The sequence below is a fragment of the Mytilus trossulus genome, chromosome 12, assembly GCF_036588685.1.
Source record: "Mytilus trossulus isolate FHL-02 chromosome 12, PNRI_Mtr1.1.1.hap1, whole genome shotgun sequence".
Taxonomy (NCBI): domain Eukaryota; kingdom Metazoa; phylum Mollusca; class Bivalvia; order Mytilida; family Mytilidae; genus Mytilus; species Mytilus trossulus.
This window is the reverse complement of record NC_086384.1, coordinates 24,467,990-24,485,460: the sequence shown is the minus strand read 5'-3', so window position 1 is coordinate 24,485,460 and position 17,471 is coordinate 24,467,990. Positions and strand designations below refer to the sequence as shown.

Below are 17,471 nucleotides of genomic sequence, written 5' to 3'. Positions count from 1 at the left end.
TGTATCTTTGATGAGGTTATTATAACATCAACCCTGTTCGTCTTGTAATGAATATTTAAATGTGTCCAAACTTAAACGTGATAAAAGATCAGGTTGATATTTATGTTTTACAGATAACTGTACCAGAGGAAGATCGTCGTGATAATGAGGCATTATACAACAAAATGCCGCTGCATGACCTGTCTAAAAACTTTACAACTGCAAACGTAAGTTATCATACCACAATTCTTGCTAATTGAGGTGATCTGTATTTTTAAAAGAATCACCTGTGTTTGATATATATATATAGATTATTACATTGATACCAGTGGATTATCGGATTGGATAAATCCGATAATCCACGAGTAACTATGTAAGAATCTGTTTCTCTAATGATTAAAAAGACATTTTCTTTTTTTGTTAACAGAAAATCCCCTTCGAGTGCCTTTCACATTGCACGAAGTTGTCAACTTCATTAACACCTTTTTGATTCTAATTTGATTTTGATTCATCCAGTTAGCTAAAAAGGTCATGACCCTTAAAATCATACAATGATCTTTTGAGATCACCAGCTGATTAAATTTTTTTATACAATGGGTTCGGAAAGGGATAAATTTCCATAGAATTAGAGAAATTGTTTTCTAATGTTTTGCTGAATCTGCCCATCAAAACATAATTCTATATGTAACAGGTTCGAGGAAATACAGATTATGCAGCCCTATTAAAGGGGCACTAGGTACATCAAAAGTGTGATTTTTTTTTTTGTTCAATCATTAATGAAAGTGAAATAGTTAAATAATACTTTGCTTTAATCAGCTTAAATGGTTCAGTTTTGCTAAATTAGTCCAATGAACATTGATAATGAATTTGTCACTTGCAAGTGAATAATTCGACCTCAGTAAATCCGTATTCATATGAACTCAATTTAACCCCGTAGAATTTTTAATCTATAATACAAAATTTAACATAACTATAAAAATCAAATTGCATGAGTTGCTTAATCTTTTTATAACTATGTTAATGTTTATATAGCTGATATGGTTATAGAAGGTCAACTCGACAGTTAATTAGATGGCGTCTTAGCTATACTTCACACGAAACGAAGCTTTATCTTATTGAGACCATGTCCTGTAAATTGATTATTTTATGCTTTTCATAGTTTTGAAAAATGTTTTACATTGTAATAAATAAAATATGAAAAGTCAAATCCGTGAACATGAATTTGGTAGCTAGTGTCCCTTTAAAAAAGAATACAATGAGTTTGTTTTCAATTTAAAATAATAAACTACACCAAGTTTAGTTAAAAAACGAAAATAATTCCACGGTTAATGCAAATGTTAAAAGACGCTACTGTTATAATTGATAGATGATTAAATTAGTCAATTAATAATTTTGGATTAATAATCTTCTAGGTAATTATATTGTTGCTGTCATTGAAATGCATAATGAATTTTGATTTGATATGATAAATGCATAAGAAGTTATTGTTAGGGCTTTAGGGATGTCCTAGATGCAGAGCATATCTCTGAAGTTTTTTGATGAATCACAAATTGCAAAGCTGTACACAAGATTCGTGATTTCTGTTGTATTGTGAAACTACACATATATATTTAACTTACATTGTATATCTGGTTAAAGTTTGTTGATATTTTCTACACAATATATATAATAATGGAATGCGTACTTTTAAAGTAAAACAAAACCAACGAAATTTCACAATGAGAATTTCTATACTCACTTAAAAGTCTTTTCCATACATAATACAAGCAGAGTACAAAGACGATCAGGATTTCGCCCTTATTGTCCTTCTGTGCCGGCTCATTCCGTAAAAAGCTCGGACTCTAGAAAACATTCTTATTAATTTGAATCATGTAATTAGAGACCAGTAATTGTTATGTATTTAGTGATTTTGTATTTATTTGAAAAGCTGCCATTCAACTGGATTGACTACGTACAAGGAGCATTAGGCTCGGAGATGGTACAAATAGATATACCTATTGATGAACCAATAATTGTACGAGCACCTCTTTACTTTGAACGTTTATTTAGCACACTCAGTAAATATGATAATAGGTGAGTCTTTCTGAACTTTATTAAACAAACTCAGATGAAGTAAATGCTCTACAGGAGCATCAATTATATACATTTATAACTTTAGATGATAGAATGAGTAAAAATTATCTAGTATATAGAACTATAGAATTTCAAATTATAAGAACATATACAAAGCATCGGTCACACCTTAACAGATAGCCTCGAACGGATGCATAAAGGATAACTTTTGTTCAATCCGTTCATGTCCGTAAGACGTCCGTTATTATCCGTTAGACGTTCTTCCATATCCGTTGCATGTCCGTTGAGCGTAAGTTTTATCCATCGGCGTCCGTTTTGTCCGGTTGAATTTTTTCGTATATCTTGTTCATCTGTTTTATCCGGTAAACTTCCGTTTGGTTCCATTTTATGCGGTACTCGTCTGTTGGATGTACGTTCGACATACGTTCTGTTCGTTACGTATCCGTTTCTCGTACGTTGCGTATCTGGTGTGTGTCCGTTATGCATTTGTTACACGTCCGTTTTATTCGGTCAGTACATCAACGGACTCCCAACGGATACAAATTTTGTCAACGGCAACTTTTATTTTCATCCGTTAGGCGTCCGTTCGTGCTATCCAGTAAGGTGTGACCAAGGCGTTATAAAGTAATCATAAATAATTGTATAACTGTAAATGTATTATAACATATATTTCAAGATGTATCACACAAGTTCATGCTTTAGCTAGTCATGGTTTGGTAACAGGTAGGTCAGCGATAATCATGATTGTAGCTACTTTTTTTTTTAAGTCAGAGGGAAGTTTTCATAAAAATTAAGATATGATGTTTTTTTTCTGGAAAAAGTGTTGTGTCTGACATATGATAATATGGGGAATGTCTTTGCCACAAGCTTTTTTTTTTTTAAATAAGAAATATCTTTAATATGTTATTTATCGTTCTTTAATTATAATATATAAAGAAGAAGATATTGTACGATAGCCTGTGAGACAGCTCTCTATCAGAGACCAATGACATAGAAGTTTACAACTAAAGCAATGTATGTTTCCGTCGAAAGAAACATAATATGTAATTGAAAGGTGTATGAATAAACCTTATTATTTATTTCACATTGTATATTTATAATCATTTCGGGCCAAACTGGTTCCTTGCCCTCAACGAATAGGTACAAATAATATAGCAAAAACAAAATGATCAGTCAACTATGAAACATATTTCAAATTACAAGTTTTTTTCCAATAAAACCTGAACTACCTAGAAGAACTTTGTTATGACTTTTTTATTTATTGTAAAGGACAATAGCGAATTTTATGATATGGAGAATAATGCAGAACAGAGCTAACAATCTATCACAGCGTTTTAAAGATCTCATTCAAAATTATAATCAGGTTGGTAAATATCTTATACATATAAATTGAAATGATGTAAATTAGCTACTATTTACGCTCCAAATAAACATTTAGGAACATTCGCTCTGGAAAAGTAAAAAGTGAGTTCTCAGACACAATTTTCTACTCCCTTTTAACAAAGAAATTTAGAGAAAAGCAAAACACTATTGTCTTTTCAGAATAGCAATTGGCAACATATTTTAAGGTTCTGCACAATTTTAAGAGAACATTTGTGTGCTCATATTTGATCATAGGAATCCAAGTGAGTCAACAAAAAGTAAAACAATCGTTTTCGACAAGATTTTAATTTTAAAACCCAAAACACAACGGAGAGAGCAACGTCAGAAATGTCGGAATTCATTACTCGTCCTTGGAACTCTGGAATCCACATTAATTGTGTTGAATTGTTACAACAACATTATCTACCGGACGACTAATATGATAACTTGCAAATGAATCATTTTAAGGTTTTATAGACACAATCGTATCAAATATTTATAATCAACTTCAGTTTTTTTTTGTTGAAAAAAATACATATCTTTTGTTTCTCACCAACAGATTCTTTATGGAACCTCAACACCACGTGCTCGATGGAAAGACTGTACGTCATATGTGAATACTAATTTTGGTCTGGCAACTGGAAGACTCTTTGTCAAAGAATCATTTGATGAATCGGCTAAAAATGATGTAAGCCTCTTTAGAGCAAATAGTCATACAAGTATTTATTTTTTATTTAGAAGAAATCCACTGTTACTTTTCGGTTCCTTCTTCATAAACACTGTCAAGGATTGGAACAAACTTCCACTAGATATCACCACTGCAAAGTCTATTGAGATATTTAAGTCTAAAGTGATTACGGTTAGATACAGTGCCAGATCTTAAATTGAAAAGGTACAAAGACGAGCTGAACAATAGGTAACCCGCAAACATAGAAATGAACCAAGTGTAAGCTTTATAGAAAATGAGTATTTTTTCTTGTCATATAACACATCGCGGAGTGGCAGGAATGATCGAATAGAAGACCGACAGAAGACTGTATTTTTTTTGGCTATCCTCTTCTTGTCAAATACTGCCCACATTTAACAGCATGAATATTCTTGCAAGTTGTGCATGATTACACACATGTTAAAAACAGGTAAAAAGAAATTGTTGATTTAGTTTAAGGTTTTGGTCACTTGAAACTTGAATATCTCAATAGACTATGCGTGACGATATCTGATGGTAGTTTGTTCCAGTCATTGACTGTGTTTATGAAGAAGGACCATTTCAAACAGTTTTTGGAGCTGATTGTAATAGGTAAGAATGGTGTCCCTGTCCGGTTTGAGCTTCTCTTTGATTTTGCAGATATTTAATCTTGTCTATGGCTACAAGATCGTTTGTTATTTTGTAAGACATGGTGAGTTATGCTTCTCTTTCATTTTTTTTGTCTTTGTCTCATTTGAAAGCTTCTCCATCCTAATTCGGTTATCATGATTCTGACACTTGATTTATTTCTATGTCTGCTGGTCACATATTGTGCAACTTGTCTTTGTACCTTTTCAATTTAAGATCTGGCACTTCTTATAACCGTAATCACTTTCTCTTCAATTTGTATTGTAGTCCTGTCATGTTGTGTTGTCATTTTAATGTTATATGTCACATGGACATAAAAGAGGGAGGTTTGACATGCCAAAAAACCAGGTTCAACCCACCATTTTTTTCTTTAAAAAATGTGCTGTACCAAGTCAGGAATATAGTCATTGTTATATTATAGTTCGTTTCTGTGTGTGTTTTACATTTTCACGTTGTGTTTCTTTTATGTCGCTTGTTTCCTCTTATATTTGAGTATGACTTCACATTATTATAAGACGTGTCACGGCACTTTTCTATCCCAAATGCATGTATTTAGTTTTGATGTTACATTTGTTATTCGCATCGAATTTTGTCTAATGCTTAGTTCGTTTCTGTGTGTGTTACATTTTAATGTTGTGTCGTCATTTTCTTGTATTTGATGCGTTTCCCTCGGTTTTGGTTTATGACCATGATTTGTTTGTGTCTATCGATTTATGAGTTTTGAACATCGGTATACTACTGTTGCCTTTATCTTTCTCTCTATTTTGTTAATAGCAACTGCTTTTTTAATACGTATGTTTTATTTACAATAATTAAGTAACACAACGAAAAGCAACTTGCGAAGCAGGGACTTCTTACACAACATTTGCGTCCTTTTAAAGATGTTCATGTTATACATTTGTTTTAAATTTTTCAATGTGTGTCACTAGTAATCTACTGGTAACAGTCTTGTCCTGAAAGACATGTTTTAGTTTCAAATTGTCATATAAAGCCAGGTTTTAGTTTCAAATTGTCATATAAAGCCAGTGTTTAGGGATGGAGAATTTAATAACTTATTAACAGTTTTAATCAGGAGTAACTTAAAACTCATCAAAGGTACCTGGATTCAAATTGTGTATGTCAGACGTGACTACGAAATACTTATATGTGACGCCCGAATCAAAAATATCAAATGGCTAAACAAGGTATAGAATTAAAGTTCAACTAGTTGATCAGGCAGTTCTAATATTTCAAGTGCATCTGAAATAGCTAATTGAAGAGTTTATATGGCATATGTTGAAGAAAAAAAACAAGATAAAAAAAAACCTCCTGCTCTATATCTGGGGTTTATATATTAATAAAGTGTGTACTTTATTGTAAAGAAAAAGCGTGCCATCAAAATAGGAAACCATGTATTTTGTTTACTATGTCACATATATACAAGGTGTTGTATGTTTCAGACCTTACAATTGATTGGTAACCTGCTTGAGTCTTTTCATGAACTATTAGAGCATGCTGATTGGATGGATGATGCTACACGTATTGTTGCCAGAGAAAAGGTAACTTTAAAATGAATGATGTTTTGTTTTAGAAAGATAAGACAAGATACGATTAGTTTTACAATTTTGTTTTCAAATTAAATAATTCGAACATTCGAAATAAACAAGATTTATAGTGTTTGACTGTTTTTCATACCACATCTTCCTATATATCTATCTATCCATTATCAATATGTAAATAATGCCGTTAGTTTTCTCGTTTGAATTGTTTTACATTGTAATTTCGGGGCCTTTTATAGCTGACTATGCGGAATTTGGTTTGCTCGTTTGGCCGTACGGTGACCCATAGTTGTTAATTTCTGTGTCATTTTGGTATCTAGTGGAGAGTTGCCTCATTGGCAATCATACCACTTCGTCTTTTTTATATGATTGCACAATATCCTTTTCTTTTGTTTTGAAATTTGTTTGACAAATGATTTTTTTTTCATATGTTCAGTAGTTTCTTCTTTTCATTTTTCATTGATAGTTTTAGAAAGTATTAAGAAATTAAGGATCGAACTTCCACAGGCAAATTTGACCTTAGGATTTGTCTGGGTTTTTTTTTTCCATTTCAGCAAAATACTGTTTCATGTATAGAAATTACAATACAGCATTGACTTTCAATTTTTGGTTCGTGCTTTCTTGGTGCAGGTTAAAATAGAAAATCGCTTTGGACGCATCAAATGTTTATACCAGTAATTTTATTTCCATTTGGTTTATACAATTTACAATTTTTTTTTACACAGGCTGATTTTATTCAAAAGAAGATAGGATACCAAGATGACATTATGGATGATGAGATTTTGAATGAAATTTACCAGAATGTAAGTAATATCACTTATGGAACATTGAGGACATACACGGATTAATATGATGAACATAATCAAAGATCTTGAATTATATCCGTGCTGAGAGATTATGGCTTGTAAATCACGAATCAAAACAAAGATAAACAATGATAAAAGAATCTATAAAATAAAATCAATAAAATTTCGTCTACAAGCAACTTACGAATTATTCTTGGATCAAAGAAGTTGGCGTGCCAAAATAAAATACGAAGTTGGAAAGCATTATAAACTCGGAGCCACATTTTTTTTTATGTCAACACAAAACTGACGACGGTTGGGCTGGTGACACGTCCACCAACAGTATCATCGACCATAAAGACAATTGCGTAGTTATTTGAACACATTTGAATGTCAATTTATGAAGTCTTCCTAGCATTCTTTTTGAATTTAAAGTGCTCAGTAGCTCTGTTACCACATTCAAAATGCGTTATTATAACTTAAAGGGCTGTAATGATTTGTTTGAGTTTGCCAGTTTGTTTTAAACTTCAATGCAATGGTTAAACCTCAATTCTGATTATGCAAATTATTATATTATTCAGATTACAATTAATGCTGACACATACTTGGCAAATGTACTGAATGTAATCAGTTCTATATCTGCTGACAGTTTCTTATTCCTACGGGAACCTGTCAATAAGAATGTGTAAGTATGACCAAATCTTTAAAGATGATATTATGCTGTTAAAAAAGAACCTATGTCTAAGGATGCAAAGAACTACATGAATAGGAAAGATAAAACAACAATTGCTTACCGATGTTTCTAATGTGTAAACCATTTGCGAATCCAGATGCAGTAAACCAAATATGATTATGGGATATATCACAATAGGAAAAAATAGATCTGACGACTATTCTGGTGTCTTAAGGTCTTATAATGCGCATACATGTTTTTTTTAAGTTGAGACACTGGAAGAACGTTTCGGCCGGACAATTATAATTGTGAATTCTTAGTGAAGTTATTTTTCAGTAAATTAAACTCGGTAGAGTTTTCGGTTATAAAATAATTACTTTTATGAAGTACGTATTCTGAACAGGAATTTAAATAATGATTTGAATCTGCTATGAAACTTAATATGAAGGAGTGTACGACATAACTAATAAAAGGAAACTTAGCAAATAACAATTTGAAAAGTCCGTTTTTCTACGACCCTGGTTTTAAATCTACGTCTTTGTAAATTTCACATTTAAGATCTAGATCAAATAGTTATCAAAAGTATCAGGATTATAATTTTATACGCCAGACGCGCGTTTCGTCTACATAAGACTCATCAGTGACGCTCAGATCAAAATAGTTAAAAAGCCAAATAAATACAAAGTTGAAGAGCATTGAGGATCCAAAATTCCAAAAAGTTGTGCCAAATACGGATAAGGTAATCTACTCTTTGGGTAAGAAAATCCTTAGTTTTTCGAAAAAATCAAAGTTTTGTAAAGAGCAAATTTATAAAAATGACCATATAATTGATATTCATGTCAACACCGAATTGCTGACTACTGGGCTGGTGATATCCTCGGGGACGAAACGTCCACCAGCAGTGACATCGACGCAGTAGTGAACCTTTAGTGGTTTTTCAATTCCAAGTTCAAAGTGGCTCATGTGAATGATATGCAACTACTGCCTGAATCAGAGTGACAGGACATCGAACTAAAAGTGAAAAAAATTGGCAAGATTACTTTGTGTTTTTTTATGTTAATAGACTTTGTACAAATTTGCCTTTATGTAAATGCGTACCTAGTCTGCCAGAAGAGGTTAAATGTTTGTGTCTCTATAACCATGTTCAATGTATATATTTTTATTTAACAATGCAAAAAACTGTTAAATGTTGAAATTGCCTTGTTTTCTGTATTAAAATCAAATAATAAAAAAAACTCAAAGGATAATTCTAAACGAAACGTCACTAAGAAATCCCCAATATCAATTATGGAAACATGAAGATAAAGGCAACGATAGTTTAACGATGTCGAAATCTAAAAAAATTGAGAAAGAAATGTCGGACGCGAATTACGGAAAGGATATGTATATTTGAAACAAAACCCTAAAAAGTTCCATGAATGAACATATAAAAGATATCTCAAGTATGTTTACTCAACAACTTGAAAACACTGATATATTAATACGAATTTTGCAACCAGGCATGAACAATGATGAAATGGTGATGCTTGCAAATGTTATGGATTTCATACATTTTTGTCAGTAGAGGATATCGAGGTATTACAAAACTCGCAACTGTGTCCATTTAGAAATCCTTTTATAAATAACATTTTTGCTTTTATTTTGTATCCATGCAACCTTTAATGATTTTAAGCATGCATACATTATTTAATGGTCACTCTCCAAAACTATTCATTATACGAAGAAATCATGATGCTTATTGTTACATATTTTTATGTATGATATACTTTGTAGATGGAGTACGGCTCCTGCGACAGTGAATGCATATTATAACTCGGTTTATAATCGAATAAGTAAGTTGCGTCGTTTATCACATCTCGTTCTTTATCTAATGAACATTTTAAACATTTAAATCATATTCGCTTTGAAAATCAAAGAATTCTAAGCAAGTATCTTACTCAATACACACGAAATTCAAATGTCTTGTTTCAGCGGCAAGATTTGTGACAGAAAATACCTCTTCAAAGATACAGGGACAATTCCTATCATTTTTGTTTGCAATTTCAGCATATGTGGTGATAGTACAAAATGAGGAATGAATGCAAACACATGATAATACAATTTATTTCAGTTGTTTTGACATAGTTTTGTTCATATATTCATAGAAATAAACTCAATATAGATACCATGTTTTGTATTAGCGCCAGACGCGTGTTTTGTCTACAATAGACTCACCAGTGACGCTTGAATAAAAAAAAGCAAAAAAATCGAAATAAAGTTCGAAGTTGAGATAAGTGAGGACTTAAAATTCCTAAAGGTTTTGCCAAAAGCAGCTAACGTAATCTATGTCTAAGGTAGAAAAGCCTCAGTATCTTAAAGTTAAAATATAATTATGAACATAGAAAATTATTTCCAAATGAAGATTACGTGAAAATGAAGAAAAAAAGTAAAGAGAAGATCAAGAATAAGCAAATAATGTGCAAATATGTTGTGTATACCTTAATCTATATGCCACAAATCATAAAATGTAAATACTTATTTACAGTGTTTCCAGCAGGAATACTTCAGCCACCGTTCTACAGCAAAGACCGACCAAAGTAAGTGAAATCGTAGAACGGTATCAACTTTTTGCTAGATAGTTGAAATTAAAGTACAAATCTATCAAACATATTGCGCAAATGTACACATTCCTTTCATACACTGATATCCTAATGAATGTGTCTATGTTGCAGTTAGATATCGTAAAAAGAATCAAACAGCATTTATGATTCTAATTTAGTCTTTTCTCAAAAATCTGTCTAAATAACTTCTTTCATATTTCTTTGTTATATGTAATAGTTAATTTCAATTCGGATAATTATTAATTTTTGTCCTAGATCCTTGAACTATGGAGGAATTGGAGTTGTCATTGGTCATGAAATAACACATGGATTTGATGATAGAGGTTTGATATGTTGTACATGTTGTAGTGGTATATCTTTTTAACTGATCATGTTGGACAGTACATTTACTAACTTCATGTATTATCATTAGTTTCAGTTGTTTGAAGTAATTTATCATACATTTCAAATGTAATCATTCTCAAACACTAAGTTTACTAACTGGTTAACTAACAGACAAGCCACAGTCGTGCTTGAAAGTGTAGCTTCAAAATAACATGTTTCCAAAATATAAATGAACGGAAAAACAAAAAAAATGTCATTACATCTCCAGGAAGAGAAGTAATGACGATTGCAACAGTTATATAAAAAAGAAGATGTGGTATGATTGCCAATGAGACAACTATCTACAAAAGACCAAAATGACACAAATATTAACAATTATAGGTCACCGTACGGCCTTCAACAATGAGCAAAGCCCATACCGCATATAGTCACCTCATATGGCAAAATTTGGGGTAGTATGCTAATTTGCATAGCGGCCATTTTGCCTTTTCATGACGGCAGCCATTACAATAGGATTATATAAGCCCCTTAAATAAAAATACCAATATGCCAATGCCTATCTCGAATGAACAATTTGTTCGCATATAGGTGAATTGTACATGTTTTTAGGCGTCTGTCTGTATACAAATGGACATTGTCTACTCTGAAATCTTTCGGCCTTTTTAGTTTAAAAATCGGAAGCGTAGTCATAGTATAATTGCTATATAAGATCATATAAAATGACGGAAAATCGTAAAATAGCAAGATTCAAAACAGAAATACATATGCAAGAAGATATTGTTCATGATTTGTTCGCATATAGGGAAACACCTTGCAGGTTGAATTTTAAAGTCAAATAACTTTAAACTTACCTGCTATCTTAAGTTTTCGGCCAAATTCTTTAAAAAAAACATGATGATTTCAATCTTTCCATTTCGTAAAAAGTCAAATTTTAAGCATTTTCCCTTAGAGTAATTACACAGCATTTTTGTAAATATCCGCCAAAGGAAGTTTTTAAAGATACATTAGTTTTAGATACATGACCGAAAAGGACGTGATTATCCGCAAATCTAAAATAAATTATATTTTCAATCTTAAGCTAAGGGAGGTAATTTGATCAAAAGGGACAAAGTCACGTGGTGCAAATCATTTGAATAAAGTACCTTTGATTTTGCCATATGTATAAAAGGCCCCGATAAGACAATGTAAAACAATTCAAGCGAGAAAACTAACGGCCTTATTTATGTAAAAAAAAATGAACGAAAAACAATTATGCAACACATAAACAAACGACAACCACTGAATTACAGGCTCCTGACTAAGGACAGGCACATACATAAATAATGTGGCGGGGTTAAACATATTAGCGGGATTCAAACCCTCCCCTAACCTGGGACAGTTTAGGTTGGTATCCCTTGTTTATTTTGAACAAGACAAATATTCAAGACATATGATGAATTGCATTAAATAAATGATTTAAATTAATGTCAGAAATTTTATTGAAGCAATTTGATATTTACTTAACAGGAAGACAATATGACAAAGATGGCAACCTTGTCCAGTGGTGGTCGGATGAAGTGATAGCGAGGTTTGATACACAAACACAGTGCCTTGTAAACCAGTACAGTAATTTTACCCTTCCAGAGTTGGTGGATGAAGGTTTAAATGTGTGTATTCAGTTTAATTTAGATGAGTACTGAAATAATGCAAATGTCTTTCGGCTTTTATTGATGAGCCAAACACCCACCATTTTGTGTTTTCAAGTTGAGATTGATATTGAATTTTAAGACCATGCTTGTTTACGCTGTTTATTTTATATTTCATAAATCATTTTTAAATTGAATGAAAATTTGCTTGAAAATACATTACAATTGGAAATATATATGATAGAGCACTCAGCTAAATAGAATCATTTTTATATTTATAGGTGAATGGCATTAACACTTTGGGAGAGAATATTGCAGATAACGGTGGTTTGAAGCAAAGTTTCAGGGTAATCCTACTATGCTTTTTTGAGACATCTTATTTTGAATATGATCACTTAGAATAACTTATTATGAGAAAAACTTTTACATATTTTAGTCCACTACTCTTCGATTCGTTAAAATAGTAAGTTATAGCTGTTTGCATTTTTAAAACAATGAAAAATCAGAATTGAAATTTCAATACCTTGTCTTTTGTATGTTAAAAATAATATTTGTTACATAGAACATAGAATAGATTTTGGAATTAATTTTTTTTTCGATTCAAGGTATAGTATAAATAAAAGATACTTAGTCTAGTACTTTCAGATTATGTTTAAAACCTTGGATACTTTAAAATAGATAATTCAAACACAATGTTTTTCTAAATATACATTATGATATATTCAATTTTTCATTTTCATCTTTATGATACAGAACACATACGTTAATTCATAATGTCGATTGTACATAAAAACTTTGTTAAAGTTAAAAGTTGTTCAATTAACGTTTGATATGTTTGTATAACTATAGGCATACAAAAGATGGGTAGCCGAAAATGGTGAAGAAAAACAGCTTCCGGGATTGAAATATAATCATGACCAACTTTTCTTTATTGGTTTTGCTCAGGTAATGGCGAATATTTGAAACAATAAATTATATTATCTCCTACATTTCTTTTATGTATAAACCTCATCAGCAGTCACGTGTTTACGTACTCGATTTGAGTACGGAACAGGGAGCATGGGCTCGATCCATGGTGGGGTGAAACCAATGACTATAAGATTCTTGTGTGTTGCCTCCAACTTAGCACGCAGCAAAACCTGGTTGGCTAGTAGTCAGATTAATTGATAATGAACACGTCTTCCTGTCTGTTGTTATTGCTCGAACCAACAAATATAAATCCGACTAGCCTTTTTCTCCTGATTTCTTATTTTGAGTTATACAATCGCGGAGCAATTTAGTCGAGGGCATCGAATATTTGTTTATTCTCGATCACAGAATATATTATCGCAATCTTTTAACATCGCGAAGTTATTTAAAACTACTTATTAACTACAAAGACACATGATATAATTTCAAAGTTTTGAACATATCTTCATAACCTCTTCATTATTGTCAGGTTTGGTGTGGAAGTATGAGACGGGAGAGTGCAATCAATAGAATATTAACTGGTGTACACAGTCCAGGGAGGTTTAGGTAAGACTTGATATACTAATAGTATTTTTATATTTCAATATATAGTTTCTTTCACTATGACCAACCGTTCAACTCAGGATTTTTAACACTTCTTCATCAATTTAACTTCCAAATGAATAAGCAAAAATGTCTGAAATGAACTTGTGATAATGCAATATATAGCGATGAACAATGCATTATAATGCACTTTCCCAGGTAAAGGGAAGGGCTATGATCCCGCTAACATATTTAACCCCGACGCATTCTGTATGTATGTGCCTGTCACAAGTTAATAGCCTGTAATGCAGTGGTTGTCGTTTGTTTATGTGTTTCATATTTATTTCCTTCATTTTTATACACAAAATTAGGCCGTTATTTTTTTCGTTTGAATTGTTTTACCTTTGTCATTTCGGGGCCTCATATAGCTAACCATGCGATATGGGCTTTGCTCGTTGTTGACGGCCGTACGGTGACCTATAATTGTTAATTTCTGTGTCATTTAAGCTCTTTTGGAGAGTTGTCTATTTGACAATTATATCACATCTTCTTTTCAAACATGCCTTCTGGGTTTACCTGCAACTGAAATGCATCTTATGTCACCTTTGTTATTAATCATCAACACGAAGTTCGTATTGCTCAGTCTATAGTTTTCTATGTTGTGTTTTGTGAACTGTTGTCTTACTTTTTGTGGGTTTCGTTTTTGCCACATCGTTGTCAGTTTGTTTTCAACTTATAATCTATCACTACGGTATATACATGTACGCCTCTCTTTCTCTCTCTCTCTTGCTAATTCCAGTTAATATATCACGATAAAGCGCATAGATACAGTGATAATAAATATTCGTCCTCCACACGAATAACTCAACATGAATATATGTATATGGCTATGAGGCTCATATTTTCTAAATTATCATTTCACTCTATAAAATTAACAAAATAAGAAATATCATGGGTACAAATTGAAATATATTGACCAGCATAGGTCAAACTCATTGCTACGGTATTGAAATCAATTTAGAACATGACTCTCATAAATTTTCCGTTGATGGAGTTTAAAAAAACAACTTTCAAACTTAATCAGGTAAAGTTGAACATTTTGAGGATGGGACTATTCTTTTTACGTCCCTTTTGCACGTATGAATAGCTCCTAACGTATTCACGTATCTATACAACGGCGGATTTCCAGTCAAATGTAAAGAATATTTATGATAAAGACAAATCCTTTTCTATTTCTAACCTCGGCACTGAATTCAATTTAGAATATAGAAATTTTACCTTCAACTGTTTGTTATTATACAAATATATATGGTTTTGTTAATAGAAACAAAGGTGGTCACATGGGAAATCAGAAGTGATCATGCTACATGTGCTTTGTTATTAATTTGTGATAAAGTTGATATGGTTAAAATTGAGAAAGGAAATGGGGAATGTGTCAAAGCGACAACAACCCGACCATAGAGCAGACAACAGCCGAAGGCCACCAATGGGTCTTCAATGTAGCGAGAATTCCCGCACCAATAGGTGTCCTTCAGCTGGCCCCTTAAAAAATATGTATACTAGTACAGCGATAATGGACGTCATACTAAACTCCAAATTATACACAAGAAACTAAATCAAAAATCACACAAGACTAACAAAGGCCAGAGGCTCCTGACTTGGGAGCACGGATATAGTTGCATATTTGATATCTGGATTACAAGCAATTTAAACTTTCAAAATATTTTCAGAGTTATTGGAACCCTACAAAATTCTAAAGACTTTTCCGAAGCCTTCAGCTGCAAACAGGGAAGTTATATGAATCCTTACAAGAAATGTTATCTATGGTAAATGGCTTGTTATTGGATGATTGTTAATGTAATTATATGTGATAAATTGTTTATTGAAAATATGCAAATGTTTATTAGGAAATACGGAGTATTTTTATCAATTGTATCAGGAATTAGTATTGATTTTTTTGTAATATTATTGTTTGTGAAATCATTGAATTCCATTGAATGACTTTTGTATTATTTTATTGTGATTTTTAGATATTTTATAATACAAAATAAAAATGTGTATATTGATTTTAAGTTGGTCTCTATCAGTTTTATGACTAAAAACAAACATAACTTGGTATTTAAATGCAAAATGAACATGGCATTCATCTGAACCTGAATTCATTACACAATATTACAATATTCCTACGTTTACATCATAAGTTAACAAACATATAGAAATTTAACAATAAAGTATATAGTCAATTAATTACTTATAAATATTGTGACTATTTAAAAAAAAAAAACTTTCATTCACTTTCTGGAAGGCCGTTATGAAAAACGACGATATCGAGAAAAAAAATCTCCATATATGTGTTTTTCGTTATGTTTATTTCGATTTGATACTTTTAAATTTACAAAAATAAAAATTTAAAAAAAAAATCTAATAATTTAACATTATTGCTTCTGTCCTAAAGATGTTTGGTTGGTTTATTAATTTATTGGCGCCAAAAGGAACAGTAAAATTATTCATTTTATATTCCGTAGAATAAGAAATAATACAAAGCAATATGGAAACATCTGCAAAATAAAGAACGATTTGATATTTCAATAAATTTCCCACTAACCCCTCAACAAGTAGTACAAAGATGTTCCATGTTCAAAGGATGTTCTACATTCAGAGAGAAAAGTCATCAGATTAGAAGACATCATTGTGATCTAGCGAAGCTGCATATGTTTTACCTCTCGCAGAGCCAAGCGGAATTCATTTCTTTAAAATAACAAAACATATATACATAAGCAAAACAAGAATGTGTCCATAGTACACGGATGCCCCATCCGCATTACCATTTTCTATGTTTAATGGACCGTGAAAATGGGTGGAAATCTCTAATTGGCATTAAAATGAGAAAGATCATATCATAAGTAAGATGTGTACTAAGTTTCAGGTTGATTGGACTTCAATTTCATCAAAAACTACCTCGACCAAAAGTTTTAACCTGAAGCGGGACACACGGACGAACGAACGGACGCACAGACCAGAAAACATAATGCCCATAAATATGGCAAAAAAAAACAAACACCAATATTCACAACACGAGAAATCATCTAACAAGAAAAGGAAACACACAAATGTCTTATAGACTATTCAATATCTAATGCTTCAATATCATTTTAGTGATATTCATTCATATATAAACTAATAATTGTATAACTCTCTATATCACTATATCAGTATCCACCTTGGTATCAGCAGCGAAGCGAACTGTGTATTGAATTGCAGCTGTCGAGGTTTACATCAGTAAAACTATGGACAAGTTCAGAAATCAAAGCAAAAGAGCGGCGGAAAATACCAACAGGACATTCAAACTCGTATTGCAAAACCAAAACGACCAAAAGACAAATAATATTATACAACACACAACATAGTTGACTAGAAACTGAGAAAAAATGACCTTTCAAAAAAAATACAAAGGGGACCTTTGGTGCTCCGGTAGGTTAAAGAGATTCTGCTACACGTGTGGCACTCGTAGTGTTTTCTCATGTTAGTACAAACCCATTGATAAGTCTCATTTGGTAGATCAGGTTCGTCGAAAAGAGAATGGAATTGTGGTTACGACAATCGGAACATATTCGTCGTCATTTGTAAAAGATACTCTAAAACGGTCAACCAACTCATGTCCCTTAAAATTGGAAATAATGCGTGTTTA

General features: G+C 31.9%; 1 protein-coding gene across 1 annotated transcript in view; it reads left to right on the top strand.

Annotated features, from left to right (window-relative positions):
- The window catches only part of LOC134693442 (neprilysin-1-like), a 42,593-nt gene extending 26,851 nt beyond the window's left edge, over positions 1–15,742 (top strand). The window contains exons 8-22 of the mRNA XM_063554268.1: positions 114–206; positions 1,907–2,052; positions 3,322–3,415; positions 3,974–4,102; positions 6,187–6,285; positions 7,011–7,088; positions 7,652–7,755; positions 9,517–9,575; positions 10,268–10,319; positions 10,599–10,666; positions 12,174–12,313; positions 12,574–12,639; positions 13,142–13,237; positions 13,731–13,807; positions 15,514–15,742. Of these exons, the coding sequence (XP_063410338.1) occupies positions 114–206; positions 1,907–2,052; positions 3,322–3,415; positions 3,974–4,102; positions 6,187–6,285; positions 7,011–7,088; positions 7,652–7,755; positions 9,517–9,575; positions 10,268–10,319; positions 10,599–10,666; positions 12,174–12,313; positions 12,574–12,639; positions 13,142–13,237; positions 13,731–13,807; positions 15,514–15,613 (1,401 nt within the window). The 3' untranslated portion in view covers positions 15,614–15,742. The remainder of the gene's footprint in view (positions 1–113; positions 207–1,906; positions 2,053–3,321; positions 3,416–3,973; positions 4,103–6,186; positions 6,286–7,010; positions 7,089–7,651; positions 7,756–9,516; positions 9,576–10,267; positions 10,320–10,598; positions 10,667–12,173; positions 12,314–12,573; positions 12,640–13,141; positions 13,238–13,730; positions 13,808–15,513) is intronic.
- Positions 15,743–17,471: the final 1,729 nt, after the last annotated feature.